At 39.6% G+C, this 25,341-nt stretch overlaps 1 protein-coding gene across 9 annotated transcripts in view; it reads left to right on the top strand.

Moving 5' to 3' along the window:
• The window catches only part of CACNA1E (calcium voltage-gated channel subunit alpha1 E), a 1,300,209-nt gene that overhangs the window by 877,059 nt on the left and 397,809 nt on the right, over positions 1–25,341 (top strand). For all 9 annotated transcript variants that reach the window (XM_073593343.1, XM_073593351.1, XM_073593342.1 and 6 more), the window contains one exon: positions 14,930–15,069. In XM_073593343.1, coding sequence (XP_073449444.1) covers positions 14,930–15,069 — 140 coding nt within the window. The remainder of the gene's footprint in view (positions 1–14,929; positions 15,070–25,341) is intronic.

Here is a 25,341-nt window from a genome sequence, read left to right on the forward strand (position 1 = left end):
ATCAGACCAGAGAATATTATTTCTCACCATCTTGGAGTCCTTCAGGTGTTTTTTTAGCAAACTCCATGTGGGCTTTCATGTGTCTTGCACTGAGGAGAGGCTTCCGTCGGGCCACTCTGCCATAAAGCCCCGACTGGTGGAGGGCTGCAGTGATGGCTGACTTTCTACAACTTTCTCCCATCGCCCGACTGCATCTCTGGAGCTCAGCCACAGTGATCTTTGGGTTCTTCTTTACCTCTCTCACCAAGGCTCTTCTCCCCCGATAGCTCAGTTTGGCCGGACGGCCAGCTCTAGAAAGGGTTCTGGTCGTCCCAAACGTCTTCCATTTAAGGATTATGGAGGCCACTGTGCTCTTAGGAACCTTAAGTGCAACAGAATTTTTTTTTTGTAACCTTGGCCAGATCTGTGCCTTGCCACAATTCTGTCTCTGAGCTCTTCAGGCAGTTCCTTTGACCTCATGATTCTCATTTGCTCTGACATGCACTGTGAGCTGTAAGGTCTTATATAGACAGGTGTGTGGATTTCCTAATCAAGTCCAATCAGTATAATCAAACACAGCTGGACTCAAATGAAGGTGTAGAGCCATCTCAAGGATGATCAGAAGAAATGGACAGCACCTGAGTTAAATATATGAGTGTCACAGCAAAGGGTCTGAATACTTAGGACCATGTGATATTTCAGTTTTTCTTTTTTAATAAATCTGCAAAAATGGCAACAATTCTGTGTTTTTCTGTCAATATGGGGTGCTGTGTGCACATTAATGAGGGAAAAAATGAACTTAAATGATTTTAGCAAATGGCTGCAATATAACAAAGAGTGAAAAATTTAAGGGGGTCTGAATACCTTCCATCCCCACTGTATATATATATATATATATATATATATATATATATATATATATATATATATATATATATATATTCCTGTTTCACAGAGTGACCGTACTTTGTCTTGATTTTGTTGTGTTTAATTTAAAGTGATAATAAAGTTTTTTTAACAAAATAATAAACATGTCTATACTTAACTGCTCTGTGCAGTGGTTCTGCACAGAGCTGCCCCAATCCTCCTCTTTTGCCCCCCCCGGCGCCCCTGGCTCCACCTGTTCGACGAGTGCCCCCATAGGAAGCATGCTGCTTCCTATGGGGGCACACATGGGCCGCCTTGTCTGCTTTCACTGACACAGACCGGGTGGCTCAGCCCCGCCCATGCTTTTTGTCACAGCAGAGAGAAGGGACCCAGCCAGGAAGAGCTTCAGCTCTCATGCACAGCGCTGGATCGTGAATTGGGGAGGCAGGGGGGGATTCTGTTACACAGAAAGTTTTTACCTTAATGCATAGAGGTAAAAAACCTTTAGGCTTTAGAACCACTTTAAGCTGAGCATACGTAAAGTACACAGATGTTTTTACCTTGCCGTCAAGAGGAAAAAGTTAGACAACACAGTAGTTAACTGCAAATGTAACCGTTACTTACAAATCATTCATTCTCCCATTGAATCCTACTTCTTAACAATGCTTATGTTTTTGTTCTGTCTTAAGGCTGGGTTCACACATGCCGTGGCTCACAGCAGGGGGTCCGGTGTGTCCCTGTTCACTGATTCAGGTGTGAATCAGGTCCGAATTTTTGCCTGAATTCACCTGAATCGACACCAAAGACGCACAGGACCCTTTCCAAATGGGGACCGCGGCAGCCCCGGAGGTGTGTGAACGGCTCCATTGCTCCATTCTAGGGAAACCTGCATCCAATTTGCATAAGTGTGAACCCAGCCTTAATGTTATTTTACTGGACATCACACAAACCTAAAAATAACCAATGCATTTTAAGAAGTACTCATAAAATAAATGTGAGCCCAAGGTTGACTAAATACTGCAGTGTCTGGAATGGATAGTGGCATTTCCTCTCTGTTTTAAAAATTCCTCATAGTCAACCAGCCGTTATTCCTTTATGATATGAAATATGCAGCAGGTACAAGGGTTGCCTTAGTAGTTTGTGTGCCAAATGGATCACCCAACAAAAATCATAGGAATTGGAGCATGTTGTACTCTTTTATTACACTTCTCTGCTCTTGTTAAAATAGTGTACACTTTAGTAGACATGTGCACACTGAAATATTTCGTTTCGGAATTTCGTTTTCGTCCGAAAAATAAATTTATTTAGTTACTCCTGAAATTCATTTTTATTTATTTAGTTTTTTGTTAAAAATTGCATTCGTCTGAAAATCCAAATTAAGGTTGAATCTGTCATTGAAGGCTTATGGTGTCTATCGAATGTTCAAAGAAGAAGCCAAAGTACGTGTGTACTTAGTTCTAGCTATTTTACTGCTCCTCCTCTTTGGTTGCAATCAGCCAATAACATTCATCATCATCATTATTTTTATCTATCTTTTCTCCCCTACGTCGAATCATTTCTCTCTATGTCGAATCTTTTCTCTCTATGTAGAATAATCTAATAGAGTTAAGGTTAGGCACATTCGACCACAGGTTCGATGGACACAGATTGTTATTGTCATCATCATGTTGAATCTCCTATCTATATCGAACTGTTGTAGCAACGAAAACGAAGATAAAGCATTTGTTTATGTCGGATCTTTCGTTTTTTGGATTCTGCACTTTCGTTATCGTTTGTTAAAACGATAACGAAAATACCTGAAATTCGGACGAAAATGCATTCGGACAAAAACGAATGCACATGTCTACACTTTAGCTCTAGCACAAGGTTTCTGGTTAGTCCTACTGTGAATATCATTCTTCTCAGTTGTCTACTTTTTTTCCATTCTTTTTTTTTTTAATATTCAAAAGGCAGGTGGGGATGGGGTATAGGTGAGAAGACATCTTTAAATATAAGTTCTTAGAAAATGGTAAAAATACAGATTTCTAACTAGCATTGGGTCCTACTCATGGAGAGGACAGCATTGAGGGAAGACCCCAGCTCTATTGCAAAGTCTCACGTCTCTTGATGTATCAAGGAGAGTACTAATTCTCCTGCTACAAACTTTGGAAAATAACAATAATGGAAAATCAGGCAGAGTAAGGCCCAACTTCTAATGGCCATTGCTGGTGTAGTTGCAGTAGTGAATTTTATAGAGATAAAGATTGAGAGAACACTTGTCTCACAATCAAACTCACTGAATAGCTATGAAAAATGAATCCAGCCCTGTCTATTATTTTTACATCAAATTGATTTCTCTATTTACATAAGTCTCCGACCCCTGAAGAAGATCACATTGGAGTGTGTGCTCACCATACTTCCTCCATCTAGGGACACCTTGATACAAAGCCAGTTGACCTGGCAGTATGTTTGTGATTTGTGGGAAGAAACCCACTTAAACACAGGAAGAACATACACATCCATGCAGATAGCATTCTCAGTGGGATTAAAACCCTTGCTGCAAGGCAAGGCTGCTAACCTTAGCCACCATGCTGTACACCAGTGTGAAGAATGTTGGTGTGCAAAAATACCTTGTAATCACAGATAAGCTTAAACCTGCCCAGTATGAACAGCTGACATTGTTTCCATAGGTTACTACTTCAGAGCACCATTCTTTGCAGTATTATTAGCTAAAAGAAGATTTAATGATTTTCTGGAATTAAGAAGGACAAAATTTTAAAGGACACAAAATAGGACATACTGTACAGCAGATCAATATGTACAAGCAGTTTTATATTCCCGAAAGTGAATCATTGACAAGCAAGGTTTGGCCTGGGGTGTATGCATCCTAATGAAGGCTTCCAATAAATATAATTGATTCTTTGTCACACATTTTATCAAATTTGATTTTGGTCATCTTTATAATTGGCCTCTGAAATATTGGTAAATCTGAACTCTACTTTAGACAAAAATGAACATTTAACCCTCCCAGTAGGGAGGGGGGTGTATTTGGAGCCCACTGCAATGGTAACTTTGTATTTTCTCCAGCGTGCAGCTTTAATTGTTCATCTTTTATGACCTTCCTACAAGCCATTGCAGTATTGAGGTCTTTACTTTTTCTTACAGAATGACTAAAGGCAAAACTTTTTTTTTTAGTTTTGCATAGAGTGGAGAGGGGTTAGAACACTTGTCAGTTTTTATCGCTGTCTGTGGCCACATTAAGGAGATTCACCCTCTCTATTTGTCCTGTTTACCATTAGCATTGAAAGTGAAAGTAAAAGAAAATACCAAATTTTGAGTTGTCCCCAGAAAGTAACGGAGGGGAAATCTTACAAATTAATTTGAATTTGAATGGATTTCCACTCACTTCCTGTTTGGCTATGGGACAGGAAGTGACGAGAAATCTCCACTAAGGGACATAGAAGGCAAAAAAAAAAATAATCTGACAGGGATTATAACCTTCCCTTGCTCTATCCAAAATGAAAAAAAAAATGTTGCCTATAGTTTTACTTAAATTCATAATTTGTACAGATCTTCTTCAACTGGTGTAAATTATACATGTTTTCAGGTTGTTCAGAAAGTTGAAAAACAAGAAGACCTGACTAGACAACGTTTTAGTACAGTGGCTCTAAAATATATTAAGATTACAATATAATACAATATTGTAGAGTTTTGTAACATTTATATTACAGCTTTACAGACTATCATTATTATTACTGTATCTGTATTGTTTAACATATAACGTTTTAATGTATTCTTGCATACTGTACATGGGAACATAAAAGTGCAACTTCCGACAAAGATTGATTTTTTTTTTTAATATAATTTATTTAGAGTGGGGAAAAGTTAGATTCTCTGTGACATGTTTATTGGGGAGATTTTTTACCACTTCATGTGTGGTCACTAAAACCAAGTGATAGGAATCTCTTGAACAGAGCAAAGAAGGCAATAAAAATAGGTATAGGTTAATATTTATAAAAGAAAAACACTGTCAACAGCTATTATATGAATAGAATCTTCAGTTTAAAATCCTTCTTCTCAGTTCACATTCATTATTAATATTACAATATTGTATTCTATAGTATACACCGTTGTGCTGTCCTTCTAAAATGGAAGAGAGATCTTGGGTTGTTGTCAAAGCTCAACTATAGACAATACGTTTGTTCCATTTTTTAAAGTTAGATCTCCTGTCAGGATCTGATTCATGTGACAACATTGAGTGGAGTCCCTTCATTTCCCATTGCTTTGTTTTTAGGATGGGAAGTGAGCAAAACTCTTATTTTAATTTTTTTTTAATGGATAGAATGGGCAAGGGTTGTAACATCTTGGATTAAAATAAGGTTGCTGGTAAAGCCAAACCTTAAAGTTATTTTATTTTCATTTACAATAGTTGGGAAAGTGTTTAATCCTCATCAAATTGCTGTGTATGTATCTATCAGGAAGATTTCCACTCACTTCCTGTCATGACAAATACTATAAAGGGGACCTAAAAACATTTAGTGAAAAGCAGTATCAAGAATGACCCCACAGGGGAATATACCTCAATCCCGGCGCAAAACGAGTATAACCAGTGTACACCCCTCAGAGGTAAATGAACAAAGGGTGATTGGTAAAGATTCTTCAGACGATGTTCATAAAATTAAGGTCCAAATATAATCAATCTATCTATATACAATCAAAAGAGGGAATACACTTTTACAGTGTCAGCAGTCTCTCCTTTAAGCAAATTCTATAGTCTTCCAACCTTTGGTTATGTAAAAACAGAAAACAGGGAGGGGGAGAGAGAATGCCACTGTCTATGCATAGTAGTGGTAGGAAAATCAATAAAAACTGGATGATAAGTATTGCACTCACATACACATGGGTAAAACACCAATATGTTTAGTAGAGACATTAATACTCATATTAAAGGCAGTGTGCAAAAATTAAGAGATGCACTCACATGAAAATTGTGTAACACAGGCATTAATCAAGGTATCAAGCAGGCATCCTTTTGATAATCCCCAGTGGAAGAGTATGGAGGGTGGATAATGGGCTGCTCCTGGTGGATGGTCTCATCAGTAGATGTAGAGATGCGATGGTACAAAGCAAAAACCAAAGGGGGAGTTGGCTGCTCTAAGTGTAGTATTATTTATTAAATACAAAAAAAATGATAGAAGTGCACTCACATGCAAATGAGTAAAGCAACAGATAATATACCAAAAACGTCCAATAGGTGGCCATATATCATGGGTTCCAATGTATGGTCAGTCTTGGGTTGCCATAGGTGGATAAGGGGGGCCGACCATGATGTCACATGTTGGGCGGGGCTACATGTTTCAGGGCGGAGTCAACCTCCAACTTTACTCAATTACATGCCAGAACATTTTTATTATTTTACTATTTATTATTTTTGTATTTTATATATAGTACCACACTTAGAGCCACCCACTCTCCCTTTGGCTTTTTGGTGTTTGCTTTGTGCCACTGCAATATTTATGATCCAGTGTTTTATTGATTTTCTTACTTAGACAGTGGCATTCTCTCTCCTCCACCCTATTTTCTGTTTTTACGTACATAAAAACATTTTAGTGGAAAGATTAGACCATCTAATAATGCTATGACTAGTGACTACCACACACCTCATTTGTTGAATGCATGTCACAAGGGACAGGAAGATAGGAAAAATATACCCAGTGGAGTCGCAGATAGAAAAAAAAACTTCAGAAATTTGAAGTCCTTCCTGGTCTATACAAATTTCAATAAAATATTTAGTTGGCATTTGGACTTAAGCAGATTCCTCTCATTTCCTGCTCGGTGACACCTGACATGACAGGCAGTTTGGACCTTTGCAGGAGACTTGTCCACCATGTAGACACAGCAATAATGTGCCCATTTTATCAAAAACCAAAATTAAACACTTGCTGGTGTTGGGCTTCAGGGTTACCTATCATTAATGAATATCCACAGTCAAAAATGAAATCCTGGTAAAAAACTACTGAGTAGAGAAACTGAAACAGCGTGACAAATATTAAGATGGAGTATCCTTTCTGCTGCTTGCCAGTTCTGCTGTATTGAGCAGAAATGATGTTAGTGGGAAGGCAATACAAACGTATTTCTCCATAAAATTCTCCATATGTGAATCTTCTGGCAATGAAATAAGACCGCGCTTGCCAGCACAATAAATCACTTGTTATCTAATGAAATTGTGTATCCCCTGTGGGACTTCTCTCAGGGATATCGTCATTGACCTACCCAGGTCAGACCTTGAGGTGATTGGACTGACGTGGCAGTGAAAGATGACATTAGAAAACAGGGCCTGGCACTCCTTTATGGTGTCCTTACATTTTAATCTCATTTTATTTTATACACTTAACTGAAGGAGAAAGTTAAACTTTCAAGTTTTGATTCTTTGCTTATCATGAGATAAACCCAGAGACTGCCATTGCTGACCTTCTTCTCAAAATTAAAGCTTGGCTTACTGTCTCTGGATCAGTACTTCATGAGACGCTGACTTGGAACGAGTGTGCAGAATGGAGGTCAAAGCAGAGTCCTTGTCTGTATTAATTTTCCCATTTTTTAAAATTAAAATAAGAGGGTAAGTACAGTAGCCAGGCAAATAACATTTCAAGGAATGAATTCAGGAAGTGAGGGGAAATTTCTCAAATAAGGGCAAAGGCAGAAATAAAAACAAAAAACATCATCACAACTAAATGAGTCTAAAGAAAGAATAAAATAGTCAGCTACCAAGCATTTTGGCATATCTGGAAAACCCTTTAGGCTGGGTTCACCATTTCAGGTCAGATTTCAGCCCAAATTTGTGGCTGAATTTGGACCAAAAAACGCATAGGGTTCCTATGCAAATTCGCACCGGAGCCGCAGCGGAGATATGTGAACCGGCTCCATAGAGAGCCAGTCAAAATCTCCTGCTATTGCGAATTGAACCCGCATCCAATTTGCCAATAGTGTGAACCCAGCCTTAAAGAGGAGCTCCAGTCTCCCCCCCAAAAATTAAAAGTCAGCAGCTATAAATACTGTAGCTGCTGACTTTTAATATAAGGACACTTACCTGTCCAGGGATCCAGTAATGTTGGCACCCGAGCCAATTCTTCATTCAGCTTTGGTTGTAGGCGCCAAAGGTAAGGAATCTTAGGATCTTAGGATTTTAGGGTAAGGCATCTTAGGTACGGGAAAATGGCAGTGAAGCCTCCTGCTTTCTGTATGGTAACGCAGTCTTCTGGGATCTGTGCGTGTCCCAGAAGGCTGTGGGGGGAGGAGATGGGGCTGGACATCCTCGTAAATTGCCGTGGTAATCTGAGCAAGAAGTGGGAGCGGGTACCTGTCAAAACCAGCTACCCCCCCCCCCCCCCCCCCCGAAAAAAAAGTGCCAAATGTGGCAGTGGAGGGGAAGAGGTGCAAACAAGCAGAGCTTCCCCTTTTGGGTGGAGATCTGCTTTAAGATGATTTTGGTACAGTTACCCTTAAATGTCAAACCCCTGCAACACTCCCAAGTATTATTATTAGCAGCCCTGCTCCTCCAAGATTTCGGCTGGGTGGCCTGGTGGAAAAGTTGTGTGGTCAAGCTGTGCTTCTTAAAGAGGAACTCCAGTTGTTTAAAAAAAAAACTCAGAGGCTACAAATACTGTAGCTGTTGACCTTTAGGACACAGGTACTCACCAGCCTAGGAATCCAGCTCCCTAAAGCCACCATTCAGATTGTAGGAGCTGGCTGTGTTTTTTTTTTATCTTAATGCATTCTATGCATTAAGATAAAAAACCTTCAGTGTGCAGCAGCCCCCCTAATACTTACCTGAGCCCCATCTAGATCCAGCGATCTTGCACAAGAGCCTTGGCTGTCCGGGTCTCCTCCCTGATTGGCTGAGACAAAGCAATGGGCGGGGCCGAGTCTGAATTGACACAGAGCAGTGGTTCCACTCGGGTGCCCCCATAGCAAGCTGCTTGCTGTGGAAGTGCTCAGCAGGAGGGAGGGGCCAGGAGCGCCGCCGAGGAACCCGAGAAGAGTAGGATCAGAGCTGCTCTGTGGAAAACCACTGCACAGAGCAGGTAAGTATAACATGTTTGTTATTTTTTAAAAAAACTTTAATATCACTTAAAAGACAGCAAATTCAGCAGCAGGACAGGTAATTATTTTCTTTTCCAGAAGGACTTCTTTTAAGGACCAATTCACACTAATGCATTGTGGTAACACACATAACACACATGTTAGGGTGTTGCAGTGATATTTTTCTTTTAATGGCACCCAACACACTTGAGTAGCAGCATATCACCATATATGGTAGCACATCACCATGTATTGTGGCTCACGGCGATAAAATGAAAAAAAAAATTCCAAGTCCAATTTTCAGTGTATTGATATGTGATATAATGAGTGTTATGTACATTTGTTAACACATTGCAACAAATTGAATAGGCCATGAAAATAAACAGAGTTGAAACCCCTTTTATGTTTTGACTTGGTAGAATCAAATTGGATACCATATAGAAAGTTTTTATAAGCCTGATACAGTTTGTCTTCTCCAGTGAATGTTAATACAACAGTAAAAATAAGGTTCTTGGATACAGCAAAGGGGTTTTAGGAGCATGAGGTCTATCCTCACATTTTATCCAGCTAAATATAATTTGATACCTTCTCAGTTCCCAATTACTTTAACCAAAGGTACAGCTAAAACAGCTATGTTAACCAATATTAGATTTGAACAAATCATTCCATCTGTGCTCCCATATGGCTTGGCTGCTGTGGTAGGAAGCATGTTTATTTTTGATTTGATGTCAGCCAAGTCTACTCTATAACAGTAGTTGCAATCCAACTCCATCTTGGAGGTAAAGATGATGTTACTATCTTATGTCTTATAACAGCATTATTAGACATTTCTAGTTTATAAAGAAAAAATAAGATAGAGCAGAGGATGGTACAGAATTACAGCACATACTGATACATGCATAGATAATAACATGAGGTAAAATGACTGTACAATATAATTAAAAGTATATCCAGGTTTACTGTTGAAAGTTCAATGACCATAGGATTAAGGCCTTAGACAAAATGTATTTATAGATGTCACAGAGCTCCAAGGTGAATCATTTTACTTTAATAATTTATTAAAATGGGTGCATTATAATTCACCAAAAGTGACACACTAACTGAGAGGCCGTGACAGACTCTTCAGAACATTCTGAAAAGGACAAAGAGACAAGGGTGTGCAATGCATGCTCTGTAACAACAATTTAAAGTGGAAGTCTAGTTTATGAGAGCCAAAAATAAAATCTGATCTCCAAGGGTCTTATGGCCATCACAGGCCCTATTTCCCCCAGGGTTTATTGGTATTGTACCAAATGGCCATTATTGAAGTCATGAAAGTCATTCGTGTTTTGACATGTGAGTGACATTTTGTGCTGCAGTACTGTGAGCCAAAACTGTGTGATGATGACACTTCAGGGTAGATGTGTTCTTCACAAGCTTGTCTTAAGGAAAGTGAGTTGAATAATGTTTGGCATGGGTGCCATTCAGAAGATACTTTGCATTTTCTCAATAAATGTAGACAAGTTGGAGATTCTAATGTTGCTGCCTCACCTCTCCATCTCATTCCATCAGAGAATGCTTTGCATTCATTGAAAAGATGCAGATTGTTCCCTTTGCCATGCAAGCAACCCCCCTGTGTTCACAATGCAGAAGGACAGCCGCTTGTCATGGGACCCTGGAGCTAGTGGAGATCATAGAAGTAGGGGTGCCTAATACAGGGATTTCCAACTTCCATGGGGATCCCACAGGTATGGCACACACATACTCACATTAGTCTAAGCTGGACCGATGTAACTACAGTATGTAAAAATTGCCATAATTAAACTTCAGCTTGAAGTAAGTCAACTTTAAAATACATGTGCCCACCCTATTTACTGCATCTTGCTGTCCACGCATAAGAATCAAGATCAAGTACTATTATAGAAGCAAACAGTCTTTGGTTAAAATTACATGAATGCTGGTACATTAAAGTTGTTCATGCATTCTGCTTATGTTATGTATGGTCTTTCAAATATTTTTTCAGATATACATGTGCCAGAAATCAGCTTGATAGTTAACTACACAATTCCCCCATCCACACAAGTAATGCTGCGTACACACGAGCGGACTTTCTGGCATACTTGGTCCGGCGGACCAGAGTCCGCCAAACAATCCTTTTTTTTTTTTTTTTCCCAAAAGTCCACCGTACCTAGATTTGAAACATGTTTCAAATCTTAGTCCGCCGGATCCGCCGGACTCCGTTCCTGACGGAAAGTCCATTCGTCTGTATGCTGGTCCGACAGACAGGGTATTGCATCTCGCGCTCGCTGCAATAAAAAAAACAAATTTTCCTATTGCGGCGAGCGCAGGGCATACCAGGCCCTTAGGTCTGGTATGAATTTTAAGGGGAACCCCCTACGCCGAAAAAACGGCATAGGGTCCCCCCTAAAATCCATACCAGACCCCGATCCGAGCACGTAGCCCGGCCGGTCATGAAGGGGGGGACGAGCGAGCCCCCCCTTGAACTGTACCAGGCCGCGTGCCCTCAACATGGGGAGTGGGTGCTTTGGGGGAGGGGGGTGCCCTGCGGGGCCCCTCCACCCCAAAGCACCTTGTCCCCATGTTGATGAGGACAAGGGACTCTTCCCGACAACCCTGGCCGTTGGTTGTCGGGTTCTGTGGGCGGGGGGCTTATCGTAATCTGGGAGCCCCCTATAATAAGAGGCCCCCAGATCCCGGCCCCCCCACCCTATGTGAATGAGTATGGGGTACATGGTACCCCTACCCATTTACCTAGGGAAAAAGTGTCAATAATAAAACACACTACACAGGTTTTTAAAATAATTTATTAGACAGCTCCGGGGGGTCTTCCTCCGGCTTCGGGGGTCTTCTTCCGGCTACGGGGGTCCCTCCGGTTCCTCTTCTCCCGGCGTCCGGTTGGTTCTTCTCCGCTCTCTCTGGCCTCTTCTCCCGGTGTTCCAGTTCTTCTGCCGGCTCCTCCGCTGTCTTCATGCCGCTCTTTTGACAGCGGAGGCCTGGACTTCTGTCTTCTTGTCTTCTTGGCTTCTTCCCTCTTATCTTCTCCAGATGTTGATACGACAGTCTCTCTGGCTGGGCTGCTCTCTGAGCGCTCCACTGTGACTTATATAGGCGTTTTAGGGGGCGTGGTCAACATCACTCGGTGACCATGCCCCCTTATGCCGTCACAGTCCCAGCATGCCCAGGGACTGTGATGGCACAAGGGGGTGGGGTCTCCGCCTATATAAGTCACAGCGGAGTGCTCAGAGAACAGTCCAGCTGGAGAGACCGTCGTGTCAACATCTGGAGAAGAGAAGAGGGAAGAAGCCAAGAAGACAAGAAGACAGAAGTCCGGGCCTCCACTGACAAAAGAGCGGCATGAAGACAGCGTAGGAGCCGGCAGAAGAACTGGAACACCGGGAGAAGAGGCCAGAGAGAGCAGAGGGTGGGGGGCCGGGATCTGGGGGCTCTCTTATTATAGGGGGCTCCCGGATTCCGATAAGCCCCCCGCCCGCAGACCCTGACAACCAACAGCCAGGGTTGTCAGGAAGAGGCCCTTGTCCTCATCAACATGGGGACAAGGTGCTTTGGGGTGGGGGGCCCCGCAGGGCACCCCCCTCCCCCAAAGCACCCACCCCCCATGTTGAGGGCATGTGGCCTGGTACGGTTCAGGAGGGGGGGTGCTCGCTCGTCCCCACCTCCTTTCCTGACCGGCCAGGCTGCGTGCTCCGATCGGGGTCTGGTATGGATCTTAGGGGGGACCCCACGCCGTTTTTTCAGCGTAGGGGGTTCCATTTATAATCCATACCAGACTTAAGGGCCTGGTATGCCCCGTGACGGGGCTCGCAAGGTGTCAATCTCGCCGATAAAAGCGGCGAGATTCACTTCCTTTTCTAGTCCCGTCTTACCCGAGTCACGTTCAAAATGAACGGACTAGGCCATGTGTGGGCAAGTCCGTTCATTCTGAAAGTCCGCCATAACTCTGGCGAAAGTCCGTCGGAAAGATGGGCGGACCTAGCCTGCCGGAAAGTCCGGTCGTGTGTAGGCAAGTCCGTCCGTTCAGGTAGCCCACCGGAAAGACCGTCGGACCAAGTCTGCTGGAAAGTCCGATCATGTGTACGAGGCATAAAGTGGATAGGAGAATCTTCCCTACTGAGACCAGTGTTAATTTTGGCAGCAAATTTCGATTCAGTTTTAGTCTTAGGACTAAAATGGCATTTTAGTTTTAGTCCCATTTTAGTCTTCCGCAATTGTTTTAGTTTTAGGCTATGTTTCCACTATTGCGTCCCCAAAGTCGCGCGATTTTGCCGCGATTTTTTACCGCGATTTTACCGCGACTTTTTACCGCGATTTGAAGCAATGCCTGTATCTATGGACCTCAAGTCACATCAAAGTGGGACCAAAGTAGTGCAGGGACTACTTTGAAGTCGCTGCGACTTGAAGTCGCACAGATATGAACGGTACTCATTGGAAATCATGGGATACAATTTGTCATGCGACTTTTCAGTCCCAAGTCGCATGAAAAGTCGCACTAGTGGAAACATAGCCTTAGTCGTATTTATTCAACTACTGTAAATCTCCAGTACATTTTAGTTGACTAAAACTAATTTTAGTCATCTAAAATCTAATGAGTGTAATTCAATTGTGATGCATTCTCTACAATTTGCAAACTCGTTATATACTGCTGGAGTGAAAAATCTAATGTGTTATTTATTATTACATTGAGGTATGAACATGCACTACAGACCAGTGTTAATTTCAATTTAGTTTTAGTCTTAGTCTTTTGACTAAAATGGCATTTTAGTTTTAGTCCCATTTTAGTCTTTTGACTAAAATGTCATTTTAGTTTAAGGCTATGTTTCCACTAGTGCGACTTTTCATGCGACTTGGGACTGAAAAGTCGCATGACAAATTGTATCCCATGATTTCCAATGAGTACCGTTCATATCTGTGCGACTTCAAGTCGCAGCGACTTCAAAGTAGTCCCTGCACTACTTTGGTCCCACTTTGATGCGACTTGAGGTCCATAGATACAGGCATTGCTTCAAATCGCGGTAAAAAGTCGCGGTAAAATCGCGGTAAAAATCGCGGCAAAATCGCGCGACTTTGGGGACGCAATAGTGGAAACATAGCCTTAGTCATATTTTAGTAATTTCAGTTGTTTTAGTTTTAGTCATATTTTAGTCGACTAAAATAATATTCATTTAGTAGACTAAAATGTTTTATTCATTTTAGTCGACAAAATTAACACTGGCTGAGACATTGTATTCTGACAGTCGGACTCCTCTTCTGTCAGAAAACATTGATCAGCAGCTGCAGGCACTGATCGGAAAAAAATCCAACATTCCCCTTTGACAGAAGTGAATAGTTAGATTGAATTCTGTTGAGCAGGAGCAGCCACACATGGATTGAAGGTTGGCTAGTCCCTGCTGTATCAGCCAAATTCTGATTGATCTAGGGCCAGCTTTAAGAAGGAATACAGAGGGATTGAAAACTGTGTGTTTGTTCCCTCTAGTGTTTAATATACAATTTTCTGTTTAACGACCATGTTTTTAATAAAAAGCTTTTTTTTTCATCCTTTTTTTTGCATCTTGGTGCTGCTGATCTAAGTCCTTATCAGTTCATACAGACAGGAAGTGACTAAAAACAGCTTCAGCAGCTCATCATTTCTGCTGAACTGATAGTAAAAATAGTCTACACAATGTATCATCATGGCCACTTGTACTCTCCATCAATGGCACATGTAACAGTATGCCAAAACAGGAGCAAAATTGGAAGACAGAATCATCAGTTATAATTCTAATGAAAACTGTAGATTTAAAAAGAATGAAAACAACTTTTACAATGACTGTACATTAACATGTTAAAACGTATATGAGAATTTAGTGATTGGGGTTAGATGTACTTTACGCTAAATGTTGTAATAATAAAAAAAACCTGTGCTGACCAAAAATACATTATACTTTTCCTTCAATAATTACATTTATGTTCCCTCAAAAAACATAAAACCTTCATTAACTTGTCTGTTTGTTTCCCTTCTTGCCTGCAGGAGAAGACTGAGCCCTATTTTATAGGGATATTTTGTTTTGAAGCTGGAATTAAAATTGTTGCCCTAGGACTGGTATTTCACAAAGGTTCTTACCTCCGCAATGGCTGGAATGTCATGGACTTTATAGTAGTGCTTAGCGGGTGAGTGTCCTATGCTTAAATTCGTTATCTACCTCTGGTTCTGCAAAGCGTAAGTGCTATTCCTATATTTTGTATGGTCACTGTTGTTAAACGTCAGCTTATTTGAAAACTCTGCTGATGTATTTTTAATTTGTGCCTTATTATCTGTTGAAATGCCAGATATAACTACAATTCCAATGCTATAATAAAAACAAACATAAAAGAAAATGTCAGATATGATGTGTTACAGATAATCAATTGGCACTGTTTAAGAAAAATTATAGCAGGTACTTAATCTCTGGGGAACTTTAAAATTAATAAATATAAACTTGTAAGAGGGTTATTATAAAGATCAGGAAAATTGTTATTTTCAGTTTTACAGCAGTTCACACTACTTTACTACTTTATAAACGTCTTCAGTTTATAATGTCAAGGTGAAATAAAAAAAAGAAAACATGGTAAAAAAGATGACATATAGGTGAAAATATAAAAGAATAAAAAAAGAGAGATGGCAAAAAAATGGCAGAATGGAAATGAAAGCCTTGAAGAAAGTTCCCTCTCGAGGTTCATTCTCTTGGAAACTTGGGACTGACCGGCTTCTGTTGGACCAGCTACAATACACACAGGCTGAACGTTGGCCGGTTTCTATTAAACCGGCCGATGCCGTCCGTCATTTGGCCCGTGTGTACTAGGCTTAACCTTCCTCCTCCACAATGTAACTGCTATAAGTGACAGTGCTGCAAGCTCAGTAGCCTCCCTGATGGTTTTCCCGAGTGTGGCTCGGAGTTAAATTTCAGTAGCATTAGCGGTAACCCCGAGCCACACTCGGGATTACATCTCAGGATCCTGGTGCAGGTTACCTACATGAAGTCTCTCTGTGCCAGGCGCTGTTCCCTGCGAGCGTCGCGACGCACGGGGGCAGAGCCTGGCAGCAAATTCAAAAAAATGTAAAAATCATAACACATACAGTACTGTAATCTGTAAGAAATCATTTCACATCCCTTTTGTCCCCAATGCTTTGGCCCATGCCCTGCATGCAGTTTTATATTATATATACTGTTTTTTATGCCTGGAAACTTGAGATTGTCCATAACAACCAAAAAGTGTCCCTTTATGTCAAAAGTGGCTTTAGACCAGCTAGAAAACAGCGATAGTAAATTAGAACACTTGCAGAATTGAGCGATAGTGAATCGTGGGGAAATTTATTTTATTATTATTATATTATTTTTTTTTTTATTATTTTTATTTATTTATTATATTATAATTTATGATTTTGTGTTTCAAACTTGATCGTACCCAGGATATCTACTAGACTCTTGATGGACAGAAGTGTGTTATTGCTAAGAATTACAGGCCTACAATGTAAAACGCCAAATTTCTATGCAAAATAATTGTACCCCTTTGAGACGCAAAAATCTGAAATAATCTTACCGCCAGGGAGGCTAGAGTGCTGCAGCATTGTGATCTCCCTGAATATTTGGTGTTTTGAAAAAAGAAAAGAAAGATTTCATTAAGTGCAAATTCACAGTTTTACATATTTTTACTGGAGAAATGCTTGCAAGTTTTTATTTTCAGACATAGTTTACTTTAATATTTTTAAACACGTATACATATTTTTTACGTTTAATAAAAATGTATTCCTGATTAGGGTTCTAATGCCAGTTGAGTTTGTTAGTTTTCTGGTCATATATTTGGTAAATGAAAAGTGTAACAATATGACCATTTAAAAACATGCAAATTGTAAGACAGGATACCTTTCGGTACTGGAGTCTAGGGGGCAATTTTTTTTCTCTTTGATTGGGCTCACTTTACTTTAGAATTCTCATTTCTTTAGTAATGACCTATGCAACCGCTTCATTAATCTCTATTGCCCAACAGCTGATATGTTAATTCCCTCCTTAATGAGCAGTCTGGGAGGTTTTAATCTTTTTTGTATCTCTCTAATTGAATAATCATCCCAAAGTCATAAAATAACCTGTTAACATCTGGCATAATTATTTTATAATGGTGGACTTGATTGGTTATGAATGACCTGTACAGTAATTTTTGGCTTTTGGCGATAGACCTAGGGCTTAGGAGATTTTTTTCTTCCAAATTCTTTGTAGCACAATCCCAACTTATCTACTCTCCAGGATGCATATAGGTGTCCGTTTATGAAGCAGTGAAATCTATTCACTGCTTCGTTCTCCGGCATTCACAGTGAAGATTTTTCTCCTCTGTGTGCCAGTTTATGAAGCTTTGTAGATCGCTTCACCTTTGGAGGAGTGAAGAGATCTACAAATGCTTTCAACAGTGGAGAACGGCTCCTGATACTGGAATCTCGTGAGACTTTACGAGATTACAGCACCAGAAATACAGAGATGTCAGTTTATTAAGCAGTGATAAATTATCACCGCTCAATACACGGACAGACGGCGTGAATTACTGTTAATAAAATAATGAGTCCCCCTACATTATATACATATGTATACACACACACACATTATATATACATGTATATACACACACATTATATATATATATACATATACACATTATATGTATATATGTATATATATGTATACACATAAATATGACAGGGGGACATGCTTACAGTGTTGGGGGGTCTGAACGAGGCATAAGGAAGTTAAAAATCTTCCTCCTTTCCCCTCAGATCCCCCCAGATTTCCTCTTCACTCCCCGATTCACCATCTCTGAGCTGGTGAACCTGGGAGTGTGAATTCTGACTCAGATCGCCAGTGAAGCGCTGAGATCACCGCTTCATAAACTGGCCGTTTCTGTGTCATTCAATGAGGATTCTCCATGTGTAGAGATAATCGGCGGGAGAACAAGTTCAAACATGTTCTCCCCCGATTATCACTGTTTCATAAACTGTTTATGGACTGTGATCAGCGGCGATCCTCAGGATCACCGCTGATCACTGCTTCATAAACGGACACCATAGTATCTTATTTTATGTCAATAAGTAAGGGTTTGCCTTGGGCTTTAGGACTTTGTTCATGATCAGTCAAGTTCCTTGGGATGCAGACAGAAGACATTGGTAAAGTTTTGTCATGACAAAATGTTGCAAGTATATAAGAAGCAGATGAGTTGGCTTTGGATGATATGTCTAATGACCTTTGCAATGCTAAACAAGAACCAGGGTCTGTATTTGGAGTAAGGACATACCTCCTTGTTCCTATATTTTCAAGCTGTATGTAGGGACAAGGTTTTTACATTAACACACATAAGTAAGATTATCTACATTAGGTTGATCATGTGTGCATATATATAATTACATTAATAAAAAGCAAGGTATTTTGAAGATATTTGTGCATGTTTATCTGTATGCTGTACCATACTTTCACAGTAGTGTGCAAAATGCATGGTATCAATCTACTGACATTGTTTCAGACAGTTTTATCTGCATTTTTGCTGAATAACTGTTAAGAAAAAAAATGACTGCAGCTTATGGCTTTATTTAGTTTTTCTTAGATGTATTTGGCATTGTTTAGTTTATTTCACTCCTTTTGAATTTGTTTTCTTTTTTATTTAATTTTTTTGCTTTTTTATGTATTTAATTGGTATTTGTGTACTGTCACATTATATATTGTATTTTACTTCTGCTTTTTCCTTTTTGAGAAAAAAAATACATTAAACAACAGGGCTCATAGGGACCAATTATCTATTTTTGGACAGGTCCAGAACAGTTAACATGAGTTTATAAGACATTCAGAACAAATTTACAGCCCAAAGCACTCTTTAAGACAACCAAAACATTATACTTTCATTTTTTACTCTAATGCACTTAGGTAATATGGTAAAATTTATATAAATATTATAAACATAAACTCCCAATTTCCCAATTTCTCATTTTAATATTTAACCTATTGCAGAAGTTAAGGTATTCTCATTCTTGCATGCATTGGCTTAAATGACACCTCATGATGATCGCTTATTGTTCACCTGTCTGGTTACTCACCCAGACAACTGGTCCACCTGCAAACTGAATGTGAGGATTTGTAGCTCTGGAAATTGCATCTGTGTCAAAAACGTATTTGGTTCTGAGATTTTTAAGAATCAAGATGTCCCACAGTGGATAAGTAAATACATTTAAGAGTATATTCTAGAAAATCAGAAGCTTTTTTTTTAAACTATTAACAAAAACGTTCTTATCTCTAGAGGTTTTTATATCAGAGCATGGTGTTGTATAGAAGCTATACTTTCACTTCACAAAAACACAGAGAAACCTTAAAAAATGTAATATTCCTATCTTTATTTATTTTTTTTTACTAAATGCATTGTAGTACAAAAGCCTTTTGTGATCTATTGTTTTTATTTGAAAATAATTATTCATGATACTATTTGCCACACGGGTTTAATTATTGCAACTGATTCCCCCTTTAACGAAAAATATATTATTTTACCATATGTAGTTCACTAATTGAGCTTATGTGAATTTTAAACAAGACTGAAAATAGCTGTTGCATGTAAATTGTCAACACGGGACTATGAATAATTTGAATTAGCAATTCATATTGAGATCCAGAAAGATACATCACATATGTGTTTTCAGCTTCTCTGTGTTCACAAAGTGGGAAACACAATTACATCTAAAAAAAGAAAAAATATAAAGGTACTCTTAAAGCTATTTCCTCAATATTATTTTCAGTTTTAACTACCAAAATGTTTTCAAAAAGAATAAAGATTGATCTTGTGCATCATAACAATAATCCTAAGTACATCAGCTTTAAAGTTACTCCAATGCTAAAATGAAATATGTAAAAAGGGGCGGCAAAGAAGATAGTTATAGCTCATGTCTCCTGCTATCTGTACCACAAATCTCTGCTGTAATGAAAAAAAAAAAACAACATCCATATACTCTTCTGCATCCAACACTTCCACTTCCTTTCTTTCCCAACACTGTAGTCCGGTCCGTTGGCCCCTATATCATTAGTGAGTGTTGTAGTGATGCAGAGGATGGCTGCAGGAACAACAGACGCAGAGGGGGGCCAGGGATCTGACACTCCTGGAAGTTCAAGATTGTGAAGATTCTTTGGATGATGGTTTCTATTTATTACAGTACAAATCAGTAGTGTGGGCAGCAGAACAGGTGAGTAATTGGTATCTTTTTTTTTTTTTCAGGGAGGACTTTAATTTACATATTTATTTTCATTACATAATCACTTTATGGTTTTGTATATACTGGTTGCAATCAAGCTCCAAAATCATTATGATTAGGTAAATTAAATAGGTAGAAGAAAACAAATAATACAGGATAAAAGTGTACCGCATCCAGCTTGCCAGGCCTTACATTGGCTGCATTCCCCCTTCTGTGATAAACTCGGGGTCGCTGCATTGACCATTACCTAATAACAGAATGATGTCCCCGATGCTGCTGATTAAAGGATAGCTGTGGTCAGCAGATGACAAGGTTTCCCGCAGCCTGTGCAGCTGCTGGCTGTGTCTCAGTGTGCCTCCTTCTCTACTCCACCTTACTGTGTTCTCTGAGTCCCACACCACAGTATTCACTGATGCATTGCAGTGCTTGATTTTGTGTCTTTCTTTACATTTTTTTTATAATTTGATTAATTCAACTCTGCATGGCAGCCCATTGCGACATGTTAGCAAACATTCTAACACATTGCAATAAAATGCATGCTGCATAATAAATGTTATCTATTAACTCGGTGCTTAGGATTTAGCAGGAATTTGGTAGGAATGTTGTAAGATATGTTGTTTTTGTGAGTGCTAGTAATAATTTTAGTCTCATTTTATTGAAAATATAATTTTTGATAAACATTTGTGCAGCTACAAAGTCATATAGTTACATAGTTGGTAAGGTTAAATAAAGACACCAGTCCATCTAGTTCAACCTGTGTGGGCATGTGTATGTCAATACCAATTCCTATATACCTGTGTATTGCATTCATTAAAATGTCAACCTAAGAGTTTTTTGAAACTATTGACGTTTCCCACTGACACCACTGATTGTAAAAGGGAGTTCCACATCCTTACCACACTGACAGTATAAAACCCCTTAAGCAGATTAAGGTTAAACTGCTTTCCCTCCAACTTCATTGAGTGGCCACGTATCCTATTAAGCTTCCTGAAATCGAATAGTCTTTTTTTCGTATGCTAGAATCACCATTGAGGTATTTGTATTTCGCTATCATATCTCCTCTCAAGCATTTCTTCTCCAGGAAGAATAAGTTTAATGCTTGTAGTCATTTTTCGGAACTGAGGTCCTTTTATTTGTTTTGTTGCCCTTCTCTGGACTCTCTCAAGAGAAAAATGCCATAAATCTATCCTCTATTTTGTAGACGCTATAACTTTTGCGCAAACCGATTAATATACGCTTATTGTGATTTTTTTTTACCAAAAATATGTAGAAAAATCTATATCAACCTAAACTGATGAATAAATTAGTTTTTTAAAAAGATTTTGGGGGATATTTATTATAGCAAAAATTAAAAAATATTGTTTTTTTTTCAAAATTGTTGCTATTTTTTTGTTTATAGCGCAAAAAATAAAAACCGCAGAGGTAAGCAAATACCACCAAAAGAAAGCTCTATTTGTGAGAAAAAAAGGATGTCAATTTTGTTTGGGTACATCGTTGCACGACCGCGCTGTTGTCAGTTAAAGCAACGCAGTGCCGTATCTCAAAAAATGGCCTGGTCATTAAGGGGGCAAATCCTTCCAGGGGCTGAAGTGGTCAGCCACCTCAGGTAGTGATAGTTTATTTGAGGGTCTTTTACAAACTTTGAAAGCTGTAAGTGAAAAATAAAAAAAAAATTACAAAAATAATAAAAATGGCATGGCCACCTAAGATTTAAAATGGAGCTCAAAGCTTGGCATTAAAAGGCTTAAAGATTTGCACCTTCACACTATATAGTAGATGACTACTGGACTTGTTCAATAATGCTTAAGATATTTTAATGCTCATTCAAGTGGGAAACTTATTTGCTTTAATCCAATTACCAAGGAGTCAGGAGTTCGAGAATTCAAGGCAGTATTCACGCACTTGGGGGTTCCCATTACATGGTGTAAGCAGGGCCGTCTTTACAGCAGGGCAAAAGGGGCAGTTGCCCAGGGCCTTGTCATTCTTTTGGGGCCCAAAGCAGAGCTGCCCCTTAAGCCCACACTGCCAGCAAATCAGGACCCCCATCGGCGCTGCAAATCCACCGTCCAGAGTGACACTGGCAGCCGGCATTAGCGTGCAGTACTGCTGCATATTCTGGAGCAAGAAGCAGGGGGCCGGGGCCTTGAACTCCACTGATGCTCTGACCCCGCCCCTCGCTATGTGTGCTGCCTGTACACTGGAGTCCTCGGGTAGGACCGCATAGTGGAGCAAATATCAGAGTGCTAGACACCAGCACTGGTGTGAGTCTGCCTGCGGATGGTTATCGGAGCTGAGCTGGCCAGGACCAGGTAGGATTTCTCCTCCCCTGGCTCCCCAGGACCCCATATGTAGAATTTCAAAACCCTGTCCAGGCTGTGGCTGGATTTATTACAGAGCATGCAGCATGGGAAAGGCCACCAGACCACACAGTGCTGTACAGTATTTCACTGCTTGATGGGCTTATTTTAAGCCTGGTTTACATGTAGGGGCTGCAATGTTTAGGGGCACTATGATGTAGAAATGGCTACAATGTAAAGGGGCACTATGATGTGGAAATGGCTGCAATGTAAACGGGCACTATGATGTGGAAATGGCTGCAATGTAAAGGGGCACTATGACGTGGAAATGGCTGTTTTTTTCTTTTTAGATAATTCTATGTGTGTGTTTGTTTTTTGAGATATTGGGGTGAAGAGCAAAATTGCATTGAGGGGCCCAAGAAAATGTTTGCCCAGGGTCCAATCCATATTAAAGACGGCCCTGGGTATAAGTGGTGCTTACTGTATTCAGAGAAAAATAAACAGGCATGGTCCACCTTTGTAACTATCAGTAAGCCAGCACAGTACAATTATGTGCAGCCGATCTAGAATGAATGCATGTAGAGAGGAAGTGGTTATATAAGCTGGAGGAGATCAGCAGCACTGATGTATTTTCTAGGGAAAAAAATATAGCAGTTGTTTATGATACACAGTGCTTTAAGAAACTGTATGTCATGGAGTAAGGGTTTACATCGACTTTAATCCAAATATATGGTCCTTTAAGCACACATGTATGTTCAGACTAGAAGACTAGCATGCATGTGTCTGCTCTGCAGTTTTTTTTTGTTTTTTTGTTTTTCTCAGCTTGATGAATAATTATTTCTCATGGATTACCAGAAAACATTGTGTACCATGGCTTTCTGTGCTAAAACCTAGCACTCAAGATGTAAAATAATTTAGACATCAAACCCACATCCTAACTGCTTCTTTGCACTGCAGGCATCCTGAGATTTATTTCATTACCTCTTCTGGGAATTATGTTGGAGTTTTTAGCAAGAAAGACAGCTCTTCTCATTATAAATGGCCAACTCTAAACAAAATAAGAGGAACAAATTAATTTGCTGCATAGGAAATATTTCTTAGTAAAACACAAAGACAAATGGTACAATACCTACTTACAGACATTCGCCACATAAAAATTGTATTTTGTTATTTATGCTAGCAAGGGTAGATTGTCCAGCTGTTGAAATCCATGGGTTATGGGTCTAAATCTATGTGGTCCGGTTTTCAATCCTATCAATTTGGTATTATTGTTTTGCCATTAAGATTCTTTCTACATAAAACCAAGGGGTGTTTTAAAATAATTTTCAATCAAATGTTTTTTGAGTTCAATTCAATTCACATTTCCTTAATTCAATATTTTTGGTACATAGGAATAAAGAAGATGTAAACACAAGTGTTCAGATACAGTGCTGGCATTGGATACTAAAAAAAATATTTTCTGTTTTTTCAAAAAGGCTCCAAAAATATCTATTATTTAAAGTTTTCATAACCATTATAAAGAATCCTTTTTGTGTATAGTTAGGTGGTGCAAACTCGCAGAAACTTGTTGCTTCTGAATGGAGAAACTTGACTAAGATCTTCCTGTGGATACTGAGAGTGCTTTTAATAACCATGGATACAAGACATTGGCAAGGTGATCTGAAAATTAGGAAACTTGTAGGCATGTTGTGTATTAGCATGGCATGGCAGCCTGAAATCCCATGATGGGAGTGAGCATAGAGAGGTGAAATTGCCACCATTTGCATTGTAATCCCGTAGGTGATAGTTGTCATGGGAAGTGCAATTGACAAAGTCATAACTATATGGATGAAATGTAAATTGCTAGAGTTAAAACATTAGACTTCTAAAAGTAAAAGATGCATAAGCAGGCTTACTATTTTAATTTTTTAATTTTAGTTTTTGGGTTTACATACACTTTAACTGATTATATTCGATGATCGTGGTTGTAATAATAATTTGCCAATTGAAGAGAATGTTCAGTAATTATGTTTGAGAATTAAAATCTCACGTTAAAATAATTGATGCAAAATTGAAGCATGCATGGCCAGCCTTAACCACTTCAGCCCCAGGAGGTTTTACCTCCTAATGATCAGGGCATTTTTGCGATACGGCGCTGCGTTGCTTTAACTGATAATTGCACGTTCGTGCCACGCTGTACCCATACAAATTCTATGTCTTTTTTTTCCCACAAATAGAGCATTCTTTTGGTGGTATTTGATCACCTCTGCTGTTTTTATTTTTTGCGCTATAAACAAAAAAGATTTTGAAAAAAAACAATATTTCTTTATCAATTTAGGCCAATATGTATTTTGCTACATATGTTTGGTAAAAAAAAAAAAAAATCACAATTAGCATATATTGATTGGTTTGTGCAAACGTTATCGCGCCTACAGATTTTAGATTTTTTACTAGTAATGGTGGTGATCAGCAATTTTTAGCAGGACTGTGACATTGCGGCGGACAAATCTGACACTAAGTGACACTTTTTGGGGACCAGTGACACCAATACAGTGATCAGTGCTAAATAATTGCACTGTCATTGTATAAATGACACTGGTAGGGAAGGGGTTAACATCAGAGGCGATCAAAGAGTTAAGTGTGCTCCTAGGGAATGCTTTCTAACTGTGGGAGGGGGAGGCTGACACTGGAGGAAAACAGAGATCCATGTTTTTGCTTAGCAGAATCATAAGATCTTTTTCCTCCCTGGCAGAACAGCGTTCTGCCTTGTTTACATAGGCAGACCACCATTCTGCCTCTCCTCGGAACAGTCGGAGGGTCCCGGCGGCCATCACAGCCGCCAGATATGTTGATTGGCTCCCGCTGTGTCCAATCACAGCAGGAGGGGGTCTTCAGCAGCGCTCGTGTGCGGGCCCC

Source organism: Aquarana catesbeiana, linkage group LG07, assembly GCF_042186555.1.
Source record: "Aquarana catesbeiana isolate 2022-GZ linkage group LG07, ASM4218655v1, whole genome shotgun sequence".
NCBI lineage: Eukaryota > Metazoa > Chordata > Amphibia > Anura > Ranidae > Aquarana > Aquarana catesbeiana.